Here is an 18,726-nt window from a genome sequence, read left to right as displayed (position 1 = left end):
GCTAGTGGGTGCTATTCCTTTTACCTTATATCAAGAAATTATAAATGACATAGCACCCGCTGAAATAGAAGACATAGATGTTACTACTAAACTTGCTAATAGAGACACCGTCACACCACTTGGGATTGTTAGAGATGTTGAAGTCTTGTGTGGGAAAATAAAATACCCTACTAATTTTCTTGTTCTTGGTTCCCCAAAAGATGACTTTTGTCCCATTATCTTTGGTACACCTTTCTTGAACACCGTTAATATTAAAATAGATTGTGAGAAACAAACTATCTGTGTTAGCTTTGGTGATGAGTCTCATGAATTTAAAATTTCCAAATTTAGTAGAAAACATCATAAAAAATAATTTCCTAGTAAGGATGAAATTATTGCTCTTGCTTCTATTGTTGTACCTCCTACTGATCCTTTAGAGCAATATTTGCTAGACCATGAAAATGATATGCATATGCATGAAAGAAATGAAATAGATAAGATTTTCTTTGAACAATGTCCTTTGCTTAAACCCAATTTGCCTATTGAAACTCTAGGAGGTTCTCCTCTGCCTAAAGGTGATCCTGTGTTTGAATTAAAACAATTGCCTGACACTTTGAACTATGCTTATCTCGATGAGAAAAAGTTTTATCATGCTATTATTAGTGCTAACCTTTTAGAACATGAAGAAGAAAGACTATTGAAAGTTCTAACGAAGCACCGAGCTGCTATTGGACATACTCTTGATGATCTTAAGGCATCAATCCCACTCTATGTTAGCACAAGATTAATGTGGAACCTGATGCTAAACCCGTTGTTGATCACCAACATCGGTTAAATTCGAAGATGAAAGAAGTGGTAATAACGGAAATATTGAAACTTCTGGAAGCAGGTATAATCTATCCTATGCTGATACTAGATGGGTAAGTCATGTTCATTGTGTCCCTAAGAAAGGAGGCATTACTGTTGTTCCTAATGATAAAAATGAACTTATTCCACAAAGAGTTGTTACAGGCTATAGAATGGTAATTGATTTTAGAAAATTAAACAAAGCAACTAGAAAAGATCATTACCCTCTGCCTTTTATTGATCAAATGCTAGAAAGATTATCTAAGCACACACATTTTTTCTTCCTTGATGAATATTACGGTTTTTCACAAATACCTGTTTCGCAACCTGATCAAGAAAAGACCACTTTTACTTGTCCTTTTGGAACTTATGCTTATAGACGTATGCCTTTTGGTTTATGCAATGCACCTGCTTCCTTTCAAAGATGCATGACCGCTATATTCTCTAACTTTTGTGAAAAGATTGTTGAGGTTTTCATGGATGACTTTTCTGTTTATGGGAAGTCTTTTGATGATTGTTTAAGCAATCTTGATCGAGTTTTGTAGAGATGCGAGCAAACTAATCTTCTCTTGAATTGGGAGAAGTGCCACTTTATGGTTAACGAAGGTATTGTTTTGGGCCATAAAATTTCTGAAATGGGTATTGAGGTGGACAAGCTAAGGTTGATGCAATTGAGAAATGCCATGTCCTAAAGATATCAAAGGTATTCGTAGTTTCCTTGGTCATGCTGGTTTCTATAGGAGATTTATCAAAGACTTTTCTAAAATTTCTAAGCCTCTTACAAAGCTCCATCACCCGCCGAGAAGAGACCATCACGGCTACACACGCGGTTTATGTATTTTAATTAAGATAAACTTCAGGTTTTCTACAACCGGACATTAACAAATTCCCATCTGCCCATAACCGCGGGCACGACTTTCGAAAGTTCAAATCCCTGCAGGGGTGTCCCAACTTAGCCCATCACAAGCTCTCACGGTCAACGAAGGATATTCCTTCTCCCAAGACAATCCGATCAGACTTGGCATCCCGGTTACAAGACATCCTCGACAATGGTAAAACAAATCCAGCAAAGCCACCCAGATGTGCCGACAAATCCCGATAGGAGCTGCACATATCTCGTTCTCAGGGCACACCGGATAGGTCAAGCTACGAGTAAAACCAGCCCTCGAGTTGCCTCGAGGTGGCCCCGCAGGCTGCCCATTTCGGACCAACACTCAGAGGAGCACTGGCCCGGGGGGGTTAAATAAAGATGACCCTCGGGAGCACGACTCCCAGGGGAAAAGAAGGTGGTGGTGAGGCAAATGGTAAAACCAAGGTTGGGCCTTGCTGGAGGAGTTTTATTCAAAGCGAACTTTCAATGGGTTCCCATTATAACCCAACCGTGTAAGGAACGCAAAATCCGGGAACATAACACCGATATGATGGAAACTAGGGTGGAAAGAGTGGAACAAAACACCAGGCATAAGGCCGAGCCTTCCACCCTTTACCAAGTATATAGATGCATTAATTAAATAAGAGATATTGTGATATCCCAACAAAATATCCATGTTCCAACAAGGAACAAACTCCAATCTTCACCTGCAACTAGCAACGCTATAAGAGGAGCTGAGCAAAACGGTAACATAGCCAAACAACGATTTGCTAGGACAAGGTGGGTTAGAGGCTTGGCTTAACAATATGGGAGGCATGATAAGCAAGTGGTAGGTATCGCGGCATAGGCATAGCAAAAGAGCGAGCAACAAGCAAGCAAAGATAGAAGTGATTTCGAGGGTATGGTCATCTTGCCTGAAATCCCGCAAGGAAGAAGAACGAGTCCATGAAGAAGACAAACGGACGTAGTTGAATGAACCCTCACAAACGCAACGTTATCGGAACCAACCCGAAGAAGCAACACCAGAAAGAAGCAAACACCATAGTAAACAACCACCACATAAGCATGACATGATGCACAACCAAATATGATGCATGTTCGGTTTAAAGATACATGGCATGGCAAAGTGCACAAGCAATCCTACAAATTAAGTGGAGCTCAATATGACGAAACACCACAACAAGTTATTTAGTTCGATCTCGTTTATGTACCCAACAATATTAAATGTTGTTTAGCATGGCAAGGGGTGAAGCATAAGCAAACTAAACATTTAGGCAAGTTTAAATGAGGCCGGAAACATCAAACAACAAGTCCGGAAAAGTCCTCATGTGCATTTTATGGATTTGGTACTGTTCTGCCCTAAACACAATTTTAGAGTTATTAAACATGCAAAGTAAAGCCACCATGTTAAACTAGGCATTTTTCCACCCCATTTACATATAAAGTTTATCAAATTTGGAGTTACGGTTATATAGTTATGAATTAAGTCATTTTAGCATGGCATAGGAGCAAATTTAATCAAACATCATTTTAAACATTTTAAACATAGATGAAAGTTGGGTATAATTAAACTACACAAATTTCTGAGCACTTTACATATATGAAGTTTTTACATATGATGCACGATTATTTACTTGTGGGCAAATTAAAATAATGGCATCCTCCTGTAATTATGCATGCATTGGAAATTAGGAAATTCGTCAGCAGGGAAAAAAAGAAACAGGCCCAATCTGGGCAGCCCAACAGGGGGAAGGCCAAGGTGCTGCTCACATTGGGCCTTGAGGCCTGTTTATGGTTGGGGCGAAGAGGTGCTGGGCCTTGGCCTGAACTAGAGGCGCGCTGGGCCAGGCATGGTCAAAGCGAGGCGAGGCAGGCGAACGAGCTCCTGCTCGTTACTGCAGGCAGAGCAACGACAGCAACAAGTTCAGGCACAGGCGGCGGGAACGTCTCCGGCGACGTGGGACTTGGCGCGAAGCTGGAGAGGAGGCCGGCTGTGGATGCGGCGGATCCGTGCAGTCCGAGGGTCGGGGGGCGGTCCACGCCGCAGGACGCGGTCAACGGCATGGGACGGCGGCTGCTTGCTGTTCGATGCCGTCCCGGAGGGTGAAGATGCGGCGACGCGCCGGAATGACGCGGCAATGTCCGATCTGGGTGCGGGGAGCCTGGATCCACCCATTCCCGGCACGAAACGACAGCAACGGAGCTAGCTGGAGCGGCCATGGAGGTCTCCTGTGAGCAAAAATAGAGAGAGGGAGAGGAAGATGTGAGAGACGAGAGGGAGAGCCACGAGGAAGAAAGGTTAGAGGCGAGGGGCAATCCGGTCTGGCAGCAGTAGCTGTTGTACCATCGAGGCCATCAGCGGGTGATGGAGCTTGGGGTCGAGGCGCTCGGAATCTCCGCGGCCAGATCGAGCGGGGGCGAGGGATCTGCGGCCGGGAGGCAGGGACGAACGCTGGGACGCTGGGGAGCCTCCTGGGCCATCGGATCCGCGATCTAGCGGTCCAAAACGAGTGGGAGGTGGCTTCGTTGGTTGGTGGAGTGGATCTGAACAAGGAACAAAGGTGATTGGCTTGGCGGGGAACACGAGGAGGAGACAGTGGGCTATCGGCGGCTGAGGGATGGGACAAGCGCCTAGAAGTTAGGGTTTGGACTAGAAATGGACTAGGGAGTATATATATAAGGAAAGAGTGAGAGTTTAGGGGCTAATCCGTCCCTTCAAATAAAATCGAGCGGTCGAGAAAAATAGACTAGGAAGTCCAAATGAGAAAACGGTGATATTTTGTAGATGTTTGGGGATGATCCGGATCCAACGGTGACGACGCCCGGGTCGGGTTCGGGACAACTTTCGGACGCGCGCGCGAGGAGGGCCGCAGTCTGACGAGAGAGGTTAGGTTGGGCTTGGCGGTAGGCAGTGGACTGTGTAGACGGTCTCGATCTGAGAGAAGAGAAGAGAGAGAGACCCGACGACTGTTTCCGGAGACCGAAAACGTCCGATGTTTGACCGACTATATTGTCGCTATAGTTAATCGTTGGGACGTCAAACGAACTCCGAATGCGACGAAACTTGGCAGGAGGTCTACCTACAACATAGCAACACCGCTTGCCAACTTTCAACCCATTCCGAGAACATTTTCCGGCCACTTATAAAATAATATTTCGGATGTGCCGCGGGCGCGTGCAAGTGTGGTTGGGCTCAAAACGGACAACGGAGAGAACTCGGAGAACCCGGACGATTGCAAGTTTTAAAACATGATGATGCAATGCACATGATGACATGATAAGATGCAACACGCAAGCAAATGACATGACAACGTCAGCGAATAATTGGAGGACACCTGGCACATCGGTCTCGGGGCGTTACATAAATACATACCACCTAGTTTCACATACCAACAAAAGAAAAAATTCTTCTATGATTTAAGACACTACTTTTGGGATGACCCACATATTTATAAAGGAGTAGATGGTATTATTAGACGTTGTGTACCTGAGCATGAACAGGAATAAATCCTACGGAAATGTTACTCCGAAGCTTATGGAGGACATCATGTGGGAGATAGAACTACCCACAAGGTATTGCAATTTGGGTTTTATTGGCCTACTCTCTTCAAGGATGCTCGTAAGTTTGTCTTATCTTGTGATGAATGTCAAAGAATAGGTAATATCGGTAAGCATATCAAGAAATGCATATGAATTATTCACTTGCTATTGAACCATTTGATGTTTGGGGATTTGATTACATGGGACCTTTTCCTTCCTCTAATGGGTATACTCATATTTTGGTTGTTGTTGATTATGTTACTAAGTGGGTAGAAGCTATTCCAACTAGTAGTGTTGATCACAACACCTCTATTAAAATGCTTAAAGAAGTTATTTTCCCAAGGATTGGAGTCCCTAGATATTTAATGACTGATGGTGGTTCACACTTTATTCAGGGTGCTTTCCATAAAATGCTTGTCAAGTATGATGTTAACCATATAATTGCATCACCCTATCATCCTCAGTCTAGTGGTCAAGTTGAACTTAGCAATAGAGAAATAAAATTATTTTTACAAAAGACTGACAATAGGTTCGAGAAGAATTGGTCTAATAAATTAGATGATGCACTTTGGGCCTATAGAACATCATATAAAAATCCTATGGGTATGTCTCCTTATAAAATGGTTTATGGAAAAGCTTGTCATTTGACTCTTAAGTTAGAAAATAAAGCATATTGGGAAATTAAAGAACTCAAATATGATTTCAAACTTGCCAGTGAAAAGAGGTTATTTGATATTAGTTCACTAGATGAATGGAGAACCCAAGCTTATGAAAATGCCAAGTTATTTAAAGAAGAAGTTAAAAGATGGCATGATAAAAGAATCCAAAAGCGTGGGTTCAAAGTTGGAGAATATGTTCTTTTGTAAAACTCTCGTTTCAGATTCTTTGCAGGAAAACTCCTCTCTAAATGAGAAGGGCCCTATGTTATCGAGGAGGTCTATCAATCTGGAGCCATCAAAATAAATAATGCCGAAGGTACTAACCTGAAGGTTATTAATGGGCAATGAATAAAATATTATATCTCAGGTACGCCCATTAATGTTGAAAGCAATATTATCCAAACTATGACACTGGAAGAACACATAAAAGAAACCTCCCGGAACACTCCAGAATCATGAAAAAGAGGAGGTACGTGATGCGGTAAGTAAACAGACTTCGAAAAATCCGCAAAAATATTTATTGTTAGTTTTGGAATATTTAAAAAATTAGGAAAATAAGAAACTACTAGGAAAGTGACCCTGGTGGGCACAAGACACTAGGGCACGCCTGGCTTGCTAGGCGCACCCAGGTGGGTTGTGCCCACCTCGGGTACCTTCCGGACTCCGTTTTTCTTCCGTTTGCTTGTTTCCCAAGATAAAAAATCTTTATATACTCCCCGAACCTATTAACCACCGTACCTCGGAGAAATCTTCTGTTTTCTTTTATCGCTATTTTCCTGACATATCTGAAAATATGTCAGCCCAAGACTTTGAGGGTGGGAGCTATGTTGCTGATTATATCGCAAACCCTAAGGTTTATGGGGATGTGGAGCACTATAGCTGGACTTTGGAGGAAGAAGAAGACTATGATCCTAAAAGGGAGGAGGAGACAAGCTCGGACGAGGATGAAGCCTCATTGCCTCAACCTGGGGATATGCACATTGAATTTAAGAAGTCAAGCCTCCCCAACAAAGCAAAGAAGCCTAAGATCCAGTTTATCCCCTTTCATCTTCTGCAGGAAAACAAGCAAGATTTATGCAAAAAGGTATTGGAGCTTGAGCAGGAGATCGGTGATTTAAAGGCGGAGAATTCCATCCTCAAGCGTAAACTAAGGAAAATGGACAAGATCGCTACCACTTCATCACCACCACCTCCTTCTTCATCACCAAAAGAAAATTGAGTATCGGGTATGGGCACTCCCCTTGGCTTGCGCCAAGCTTGGGGGAGGTTCCCCGGTATCGTATCACCTACACTATCTTTTTCCTTTACTTATCTTAGTTCGATCCATAGTTATCTTTTGCTTTAGATGAAGAAAAGTTTAGTTCGATCCTTTCTTTTCGAGAGTTTGCTTACTGATCTATCCTTGTAATCGTGTGCGAGATATATAATAAATTTTAATATGAGTTTTGTTTTCTTTACTTTCATGTTTCAATAAAAATAAAGGAAATAAATGAAAAAGATCATATGCTAATCTTATGGTAAGTAATGACACCACATAAGGAAAAGTATAAGTAGAAAATTTTATTGGAGATTGACAAACATAGCATTGGTCAATGATGCAATTCATGAAAGAATTAATAAGGGAAGAGAAGATTCACATGCAAATACACTATCTTGGAAATCTTTTGTGGTTGCGAGCCCCCATCAAAATATTATATGCCAAAATTGTTGACGTTGGACAAGGAAGACAATGTAATGATTTATGTTTATTCATATCCACATAGAAGTTATATTGTCATAGATCCTTCAACATATGGTGCTTGCCCCCATATTTGCTAGCCAAAAATTCCGCACAAAGTAGAGATACTACTTGTGCATCCAAAAACCCTTAAACCCAAATCTTATTTTCAAGAGTCCACCATACCAACTTAAGGATTGAATAAGATCCTTCAAGTAAGTTTTCATTGGTGCAACAAAGCAATAAAAATTGCTTCTAAAAGTGTTAGATCATTTAGTGTAAGAGAAAATTGAGCATTGTACGAACTTGTGATGGCAAAGAATAAAAGCGACAGACTGCATAATAAAGGTTGCTACCACAAGGGGCAATATAATGTGACGTTCTTTTGCACTAAGGGATTGAGCATACAAACAAAAAGCGCATGGCAACCTCTGCTTCCCTCTGCGAAGGGTCTACCTTTTACTTTTATGCAAGAGTCAAGGTTCTTCTCTCTATTCCTTTTTATTTTCTCTTTTGGCAAGCATCATGTGGTGAGGAAAGATCTAGGCACATATATCCAGTTGGATGTGGGTAGCATGAGTTATTCCTGTTGACATCACCCTTGAGGTGAATACGTTGGGAGGCGAAATTATAAGCCCCTATCTTTCTATGTGTCTGGTTGAAACTTTTTGCTTATGTGTATGCGGTGAGTGTTAACAATCATAGAAGACTATATGATGGTTGAGCATGTGGACTTGCCTAAAGGCTCCGATACGCGACCCTTCCTGAAAATATGATGAATTGTAGTTGCAAAGTTGACTGAGAACATAGTTTGGTGGCTTCCAATAGAGTTTATGCTTTATACTTCGATGTTGTGATAAATTGTTACTTATTCATGAGAGGTCTATGATAAAAGTTCTATGATAAAGTTTGTTGCTGATATAATAATTTACATGATGCTTCTATGTTCGTATTTTGTTTTTATCGACACCTCTCTCTCTCTAAGCATGTGGACATGTTTTTCGATTTCGGTTTTCACTTGAGGACAAGCGAGGTCTAAGATTGCGGGAGTTGATACGTCCATTTTGCATCATGTTTACCTACTGTTATTTATAATGTTTTTATGCATAATAATGCTTTTTAGACTAATTATAATGCCTTTTCTCTCATAATATGCAAGGTTCACACAAAGAGGGAGACTTCTGGCAGCTAGAAATCTGGACCTGAAAAAGCTACGTCAGGCTACCTATTCTGCACAACTCGAAATGAGCTGAAACTTCACGAGGAATTGTCATGGAATATATGAAAAATAGTGGAGCAAATAACTACCGGAGGGGGTGTAAGTGCATCTAGTGCCACCCCTAGTTGGTTTTGGAGTATTGACGACAAACCTAGCCGAGGGACTAATGTGTTTGTGAGAATTGCAGGAAAACACAGGTAGAAGTCCCTCATTGATTCGGTTTTACTACCAGAGATGACCCCTAAAAATGTACGAAGACATTGAAGACAATGGTGGTTTATGAAGATATTCATATTGAAGACAATGACATGAGAAGACTCCCTATGAAGCTTTTGGAACTCGAAGACCTAGATCCTTCGTGGCTTTATTTCATTCATGTTGTGTCATAGGAACCACCGTACTGTTAAGTGGGGTCGAAGAGAACCAGTCAGAATGACTGAAGTGATGCCTAATTCAAATCCTATGTCTTCGAGCGAAGACTTTGAGAGAAAATCTTGTCCAGAGTCAGACAAGTCAGCTTTACTTGTAGCCCAAGTAAAGTTGCCGTGTGAGTTCAAAATTCGACCGTTGGTACACGTGTCAGTTCCTTAGTGACCCAGGGTCATTTCGGACAGATCAGGTCGGGTTGCCAAGTGGCTATAAATAGTCCACCCCCCCACAACCATAAACGGTTGGCTGCTCAGATTTCAGTGCACGGCTTTTGTCGTTTGAGAGCAACCCACCTCGAAGCCTTTGAAAGAAAAATTCCCAGTGAGGAGAAAAGCCCTAACCACCCAGAGCCAGAGTAAATTGGGCATCACTTAAGTCTTCGTGTCTGTGTGATTTGAAGACTTATTACACTTGAGGACTGTGCATCCTCCAGACGGTTAGGCGTCGCGTTCTGAGCATCCAAGAGAAATTGTGGATTGTCAGTGAACGAAGTCTGTGAAGGTTTGGGAGTCTACCTTGAAGACTTACCTGAGTGATTGGGCGAGGTCTGTGTGACCTTAGCTCAAGGAGAAAACGGTGAGGACTGGGTGTCTTGGACTAAGTGTCCTTGACTGGGTGTCCGGGACTGTGTGTCCTTTGGTTTAAATACCTAGCCGCTCCAACCAGACGTACAGTTGTCACAGCAACTGGAACTGGTCCAACAAATCATTGTCTTCAACGCGTCACTGGTTTCATCTTCACTTCCTTTCACTTACAGTTATTCATTGTGAAGCCATTGCATGCTTGCTTTATCTTTTGTCTTCACAACATGAATGTATGATCTGTTCGGCTTCATAACTTCTTCCTACCTGATCCTTATTACACTGAAGCTGTTTGTCATTGCGCTTTCACTCTATTGAACACATGACCATGGCTGGCCTAGTGTAATCTAACTTCCGCTGCATAGTAATAGGCATGATCTTCACTGTTTGTCTTCACAACTCTCACGTTTTGAAGACTTTCATAAAAATCGCCTATTCACCCCCCCTCTAGTCGATATAACGCACTTTCAATTGGTATCAGAGCAAGGTGCTCCCTTGTTCTGTGTGATTCGGTTTAACCACCTGGAGTTTTAGCTATGTCGACTGCAGGGATAATCAAAGTCTCCGCTGCTTGTCCCGTCTTCGATGGAACTGAATATCCCTACTGGAAGAATAAGATGCGCATGCATCTTGAAGCCATTGACGTCGACCTATGGTATGTCGTCGAAAACGGCGTTCCCAAGGCTGGAGAAGGTGTCACTGCTGCTGATGTCAAGAAGTTCGTTCAACTGGACTCTACTGCCAAGAATATCATCTGTGGTCATCTGACCAAAGGACAGTATGGCCGTGTGAGTGCCTTGAAGACATCCAAACTGGTCTGGGATTGGCTCTCCAAAGTTAATGAAGGCATATCAACCCAGAGAGATCAAAGAATCAGTGTCCTTCGCAATCTCTTCAACCGCTTCAAACGAAATGACAATGAGAATGTCCAGCACACCTTTGATCGGCTCACTGACATCACAAATGAGCTTCAAGCCCTCGGCGCTACTGAGATCACCTAACATGAAATCGTCAAGACGCTGCTGAGATCACTTGATAGTTCGTTTGACATTCTGGCCCTGATGATTCAAGAACGTCCTGATTTCAAGACACTCGATCCGTCTGACATACTTGAGAGGCTCAACACACATGAGTTTCAGCTTTCTGAGAAAAGAGATATCTACAGTCCAAACTATGGGCGAACTCGTGCCTTGAAGGCAAAAGCTGTCTCCTCATCTGAAGAAGAATCTGACTGCAGTTCTGATGATCCTGAAGACATTGGAAGAGAACTTGCAATGCTAGTGAAGAAGTTTCAAAAATTCACCAAGAAGAAAGGCTTCAGAAAATCTTCACGATCAAGCTCAAGGAATGATGAAGCTTCTGCTCATGACTACAAGAAGAAAACATGTCACAAGTGCAAGAAAACTGGGCACTTCATCTCTGAGTGTCCACAGTGGGACAATGAGAACAGAAGGAAGAAGAAGAGCAAGGAATATGATTCTGACGACAAGAAGAAGAAGAAACACTCAAAGTCTTCTTCCAAGTCTTCATCAAAGTCTTCATCACACAAGAAGAGCTCATCTGGCAAGGCGCGTGCGTTTGTAGGCAAGGAGATGGATTCAGAGGAAGAATCCGCATCTGAGGAGGCAGAGGTGGAATCTGAGGAGGAGTCTGATTCTAGCACTGCGAGTCTGGCTACAGCATACGTCGCCAAGTCCATCTTCAACACTGAAGTCAATAATTGCATCACCGACACCGACACAAATGACAAGAATGACTCCACTCCTACCTACTGCTTCATGGCACGCGGTGCCAAGGTAAACACACGCACCACTCGCTATGAAACATCCAGTGACGATGACTCTGAATGTGATTCAAAACCTAGCTACAAAACACTTGCTAAAATTGCAACTGAACAACAGAAAGCTATGGAACATATTCAAAAACTGTTAGACAGAAGCGATGATCTGTTGGGTGCTGAAATGACTCGATCTGAATCCTTAATTGAAGACATAAAAAACCTTCACGTTAAGTATCAGGAACTTGAAGATCGTCATGATACTCTCTCAACAACTCATGAAAAGCTTTCCTATGACTATCTTCAAAGGAAGCAAGAACTCGAGAAATTGAGGGTGGCTCATGAAGATCTTCAAAAGGAAAACGAGTCACTTCGCGCCGAATAGATCAGTCCCGCTCAGGAAGGATTTGAACCACCATGTCTTAAATGCATTGAGCGTAATAATGCTAATTCTGTTGCTGAATGTTCCACTGCTACTACTGTTCCAATATCTTCAACTGTTGATGTGGCAACTAACCCCTCTGCTGAGGATACCACTGCTATTGCTGATGAGAATGCTAGGTTGAAGACATTGCTTGAAACAGGGATGTACAGAAGTCTGAAAGGGCATCAAACATTATGTGATGTCCTTAAGAAGCAGATTCTGAACCGAAACCCTAGGAAAGAGGGTGTTGGGTTCGTGAGGAAAATCAATGCAGATGGCTCTTACTGGAAACCTGAGCAGTACCCCAAAACTACATGGGTTGCTGCAAAGGAACTTTCAGCAGATCCATCCAATCTGTCTTGCTTCACTTGTGCTAACCCAATTATCATTGATGAATCCTTTGATGCAAACTATAAACTGTTTAAGAATCAGAATGATGAAGTGTTTGCCAGGTACATTGGTACTAACTGCAGGAATGGACCGCCTATGAAGAAGATCTGGGTTCCGAAAACATGTCTGGAAAATCTTCCTGTGAATGTCTTCATGACACCTCACTTGAAGAAGACAAACCTCAGACCAAAGGCTTCATATGGTCCAAATGCTTCATACAGACAGAGGACTCACCTGAGTCACACTAACGCAAATGTTTTGCAGGGAAACCATACTCAGGCATATGAATATGAGAGCGGTTCATCGAACCGTCATATTCATATGACCAAAAATTATTCTGCTTATGCCTATGAGTATTATTGTCCCCCTGCTAGACTGTTTGCTAAGGCTTCAAAGCCAAAATTCTCAGATGCTGCTCTTAGACTCATAGCTTCTAAGCCACCCTTGAAGATGTGGGTGGTTAAGAAAGCTTAACTTTTTTTTGCAGGGAAAGGTCTCCAGCACAAAAACAAAATCTTCTGATGCTATTGCTGGGGACCATAAAAATCTTGTGGGGCGCAAGATAAACTGCCCAAATGGCATCATTATGTACTTCGTTCCTGAATCGCATGCTACTCTCCCCATTAGTCCTAATCTGGATCTAAGTTTTCATAACCCACTGGTTTGTCAAATGTTTATGCTTCACAACACTCTTCGTGAAGCCTATCCCCCTAACTGCACTGTAGGGTACGATACCAGCGACTTCAAAGTCTTCAGAATGGATTATTGACAGTGGGTGTACAAATCACATGACTGGCAGAAGAAGCCTTCTTATGGACTCAACTTTACGTCCATCCGACAAGAGCCACATTACATTCGCTGACACTGGTAAAAGTAAGGTATTGGGTCTAGGTAGAGTTGCAATCTCAAAGGATCAACACATGGATAAAGTCATGCTTGTTGAATCCCTTGGCTTCAACTTAATGTCTGTCTCAATGCTTTGCGATTTGAATATGATTGTAATGTTTGGCAAATATCGCTGCCTGGTGCTAATGGAATCTGACAAATCTCTAGTGTTTGAAGGGTATAGGAAAGGTGATTTGTATGTGGTAGATTTCTCAGCAGGACCACAACTTGCAGTATGTCTTCTTGCAAAAGCTTCAGAATGCTGGCTTTGGCATCGAAGGCTTGGGCATGCTGGCATGAGGAACCTCCACACCCTTGCGAAGAAAAAGCACGTCATAGGCATCGAAGGCGTCAAGTTCAAGAAAGATCACTTATGCGGTGCCTGTGAAGCAGGGAAGATGACAAGGGCAAAACATCCTTCGAAGACAATCATGACCACTACTCAACCCTTCGAACTGCTTCACATGGATCTTTTCGGTCCCACTCACTACTCAACTTTTACTACTTCTGCATGCCTCTATGGCTTCGTAATTGTTGATGATTATTCTAGATATACTTGGGTGCACATAATCCTTTACAAGACTGAAGTGCAGGATGTCTTCAGACGCTTCGCAAATCGAGCTATGAACAATTTTGGCGCCAAGATAAAGCACATCAGAAGTGACAATGGCACTGAATTCAAGAACACTAGCCTTGATACATATCTGGATACCTTGGGCATCACACATGAATTCTCAGCTCCATACACGCCACAGCAGAATGGCGTCGTCGAACGCAAGAACAGAACACTCATTGAGATGGCCAGAACAATGCTAGATGAATACAAGACTCCAAGAAAATTCTGGACTGAAGCCATTGATACTGCATGCCATACAATCAATCGTGTTTATCTTCACAAGCTTCTGAACAAGACATCCTATGAACTCCTAACTGGCAAGAAGCCAAACGTCAGTTATTTCAGAGTATTTGGCGCAAAATGCTGGATCAAGGACCCACACCACACCTCAAAGTTTGCACCAAAAGCACATGAAGGTTTCATGCTTGGATATGGAAAGGATTCGCACTCCTACAGAGTCTTCAATCTCTTCCACTACAAAGTGGTTGAAACAGTGGATGTGCGATTTGATGAAACCAATGGATCACAAAGAGAGCAATTGCCAAATGTGCTAGATGAAGTTCCAGCAAATGAATCAATCAAGCTTATGGGAACTGGAGAAATTGTACCTTCTGAAGCTCAACCTGAAGAAGAACTTATCATCTCAGCACCTGATCCACATGAAGACAATGCTCAGCCTGAAGATATACCTTCAAATGACCACATAGATCAGCAAGAGCAAAGTCTTCGCCCCACACACCCTCATGTTGCAAATGAAGTACAAATTGACAAAATACTGGACAGCATCAATGCACCTGGTCCACTCACTCGTTCAAGGGCAACTCAGCTAACAAACTTCTGTGGGCATTTCGCATTCGTCTCAATATCAGAACCCAAGAAAGTTGAAGAAGCCTTCATGGAACCTGAATGGATTCAAGCTATGCAAGAAGAGCTTCAACAGTTTGAGCTGAATAATGTATGGGAACTGGTTAAGCGTCCTGATCCACGGAAGCACAACATAATAGGCACCAAATGGATATACCGCAACAAGCAAGATGAGCATGGTCAAGTTGTCAGAAACAAAGCTCGTCTAGTTGCTCAAGGATATACTCAAGTGGAGGGCATTGACTTCGATGAAACATTTGCTCCTGTGGCTAGGCTTGAAGCCATACGCATACTGCTGGCCTATGCAAATCATCATAACATACTTCTCTATCAGATGGATGTGAAAAGTGCCTTTCTCAATGGCAAGATTGAAGAAGAAGTGTATGTTGCACAACCACTTGGCTTTGAAAATCCAAAACATCCTGATATGGTATACAAGCTCAACAAGGCACTGTATGGCCTCAAACAAGCCCCTAGGGCCTGGTATGATACACTCAAGTACTTTCTGAAAAGCAAAGGCTTCATACCTGGTTCCCTGGATCCCACTCTTTTCACGAAGACATATGATGGTGAACTGTTTGTGTGCCAAATATATGTGGATGACGTTATCTTCGGCTGCACCAATCAGAAGTATAGTGAAGAGTTTGGATACATGATGCAAGAGCAATATCAGATGTCCATGATGGGGGAGCTGAAGTTCTTTCTCGGTCTTCAAATACGGCAACAACGCAACGGCATCTTCATATCTCAAGAGAAATATCTTAAAGAGTGCCTGAAGAAGTTCGGTATGCAAGACTGCAAAGGTTTCACAACACCAATGCCAGCCAAGCATCATCTGGGTCCCGACGACAATGGTAAAGAGTTCGATCAAAAGGTATACCGCTCCATGATTGGGTCTTTGCTTTATTTATGTGCATCTAGGCCAGATATCATGCTTAGTGTTTGCATGTGTGCTCGATTTCAAGCGACACCAAAGGAGTCGCATCACTTAGCTGTGAAGCGAATTCTTCGATATTTGGCTCACACCCCAACTCTAGGATTATGGTATCCAAAGGGCTCAGAGTTTGATTTAGTTGGATTTTCGGATGCTGATTATGCTGGTGACAAAGTTGATCGCAAGTCTACATCAGGCACATGTCACTTTCTGGGACGATCACTTGTATGTTGGTCTTCAAAGAAGCAGAACTGTGTATCACTCTCCACTGCTGAATCTGAATACATTGCTGCTGGATCTTGCTGCGCTCAGCTTCTGTGGATGAAGCAAACACTCAAGGATTATGGCATTCATCTGAAGCAAGTGCCACTTTACTGCGACAACGAAAGCGCCATCAAGATTGCCAACAACCCAGTTCAGCACTCGAAGACAAAGCACATTGAAATTCGTCATCACTTTCTCAGAGATCATGTTGTGAAGGAAGACATTGATATCATACACGTCAACACTGAAGAGCAATTGGCAGATATCTTCACAAAGCCCTTGGATGAGAAGAGATTTTGCAAGTTACGGTGTGAGCTAAATATCTTGGAATCCTCAAATGTCCTGTGATCAGGCACACATCCTAACACTTAAGCATATTGATGACTTAGATGTGCAACTCACGAAGTAGCGTATATCTTCAAACAATGAAGACATACATTCTAAGTGTGAATACATTAATGTGGAATTTGACTTCGGAGCGCAACGATAATTGTGCGCCGTGTCTGGGTCTAATACTTCCTAGACGGTGGGTAACGCCACCACCAAACGTTCCATTTTGAAGTGTTTCTCTCATGGCGTTACCTCTCAATGTCTTCACAATTGGTTTGGTTTCATTCTCAATATGTCTTCATGATTATCTTCACTGCGTTGATTATATGGATATATACGTACTGATGTTCTGTCCTCTACAGCATTCACTTATAGCTATGTCTTCTTGGTTGAATATTTTGAACTAAGTGAATGTGATCGGACCCTAACCTCTCTATGCTCTCTATCTCAAACTCTATCTCTCCAAGTCATATGCATTCTGTTGTAACTGTCAAATGTCTTCACTGTGTCCTTGTCAGCTGAAGACATAGTGACAACCATAAAAGTCCGATTTTAATGCTCATTCCTCCACATAAGATCCGGAGAAGAAGGAACGACTGCCCGACAATTTAGGCGTGCGTGGGACGTGGAACAAATCCCAATCGTCCTCTAACTGGCCACGCGTGCCTCAAATGCGAACCGCCAGGGGTACCTGCGTAATAGCGCAGTGCCACCTCTATCCCTATAAATATACGATTCACTGCGGTCATTATCTCCTTCTTCCACCCTCGCACGAACCCTAGCGCCACCGCTAGCACTCGACGACGCCGGCGACGAAGCGCTTCACTGCCGCAACCTCTCCGACGCCGTTTTCACGCCGACAGCGGACATCGCTCTCTCCGCCGTCGCCGTAGGTGTCTTCCGTTGCCAAGTTAGGGCACGGAGGATTGAACTGCTCGACCTCAACTCTCACTTCGTCTAGCAGTTCCAAGTGTGGTAAATAAAACCTCTTTTTACAGCCTCTTTTGATCCTACAGTTCAGTCACTTTCTGCCATAAGAAGTTTCTCTTCACACCAGTTAAATCTCTCGCTGCATCTCATAACATGCCTAGTATATTCACTTGTGCTTCATAAAGTAGTTAGATTCCTCACTTGTACTGATCTATGGGTTCGTACAAATCTGGAACCAACTTCTTATCTATAAGTGAATGTCTTCGCATAATGAGGTCAATGTCTTCTAAACCGATTTATCTTCAAAATCTTCTAAGAATGCATATGACCTCTTCCCCTTCCCTCGCACCTTAATGCTGTAACAGGTACATGTCCGTGGGAGAATCCTTTGGTTCTCATAGTCTGCATTCATTTGCAGAGTACTTGCAGCATCACATCAACTCGCCTGAAGCCAGTTCTTGCAAAAGGAAGCCTTTGAAGCCTTTGAACATCTTGAAGCCTTCCAAGTTATTCATGGCTTCAGAAACAGCAGCAAGGAAGGGAGGCAGACAGCGACGTGGTGAAACATCCAAAGATCTGCCTGATGAATTGGCAGAGATGTACAAAACTGATCCTGAAGAAAGCTATGGTCAGCGCAAGACACAAATCCAATGGATTCGAAGATATTGGGCAGAGCAATGGTTCCACTACCGCTTCGTCACTTAGGAATATGCGGAGAAGTGCGCCATCAAGAGACCGTGGGGAGATGTATTATACAAAAATCTCATACCCAGGTCCAGAGACGAAGCCATTGCTCAAGGCTTCTATCCATGCATGGTGAGAGGACCACATCCAGCTGAGGCACATCCGTCATCACTTCTCTGGTGCCGCGATGATAATCTCTTCAAGCGCAACTTTTAGTTTGCACAACAGTCAGCGAAGATAAACAAGAAGAAATTTGGGCTTGACTTCAACCCTGGTCCCTCCTCACCAAGGGCAGATGGCACACGCAACGCCGATCCCAATATCATCGGGCCGTATGCCAATCTTGCAGGCCTCATCACTCGCATCCTAGTCCAAGGGACTGCTGTGAATGACCCTCCAGCAGATACCGAGTCAGATGACGCCCCTGCTGCTCCGAAGCCAAAGCAGAAGAAGCCAAAAGCTCCAAAATCTTCAAAGCCAGCCGCTTCTCCCAAGATCACAAGAGTGAAGCCTTTAGCAACTGCACCTCCTGAAGCCAGTGTGCAGTCAGAAGGCTTATCACGAGTGTCCAAGCCCCAAGAAGCCTCAGCCACACACAGGCAAAGAGCTCACAGCTGCTGACATTCTGCGCTGCGAAGCCATTGATCTCTCAAGCGATGAAGATCTTGGAGATGATGCTCTTGAGCAGCTCATCAAGAGCAAGGAGGAGGCTGAAATCTTCAACAATCTGCCTCTGTTTGATGTCGCCATCATCCACAACTTCATCGATGAATGGTTTGACACACCA

General features: G+C 43.1%; 1 protein-coding gene across 1 annotated transcript; it reads right to left on the bottom strand.

The window, feature by feature from the left end:
- Positions 1-3,143: 3,143 nt before the first annotated feature.
- On the bottom strand, positions 3,144-4,336 carry LOC125533903. Its single transcript, XM_048697231.1, has 2 exons — positions 4,041-4,336; positions 3,144-3,925 (listed from the first exon to the last, which is right to left on the bottom strand). Exons 1-2 carry the CDS (start codon positions 4,050-4,052, stop codon positions 3,551-3,553), a joined length of 387 nt encoding a protein of 128 aa, XP_048553188.1. The 5' UTR covers positions 4,053-4,336; the 3' UTR covers positions 3,144-3,550.
- Between the last annotated feature and the right edge of the window lie 14,390 nt (positions 4,337-18,726).

This window comes from Triticum urartu, chromosome 2, assembly GCF_003073215.2.
Source record: "Triticum urartu cultivar G1812 chromosome 2, Tu2.1, whole genome shotgun sequence".
Lineage (NCBI taxonomy): Eukaryota > Viridiplantae > Streptophyta > Magnoliopsida > Poales > Poaceae > Triticum > Triticum urartu.
The sequence above is the reverse complement of the archived record's forward strand: the minus strand, read 5'-3'. Positions and strand labels throughout refer to the sequence as shown.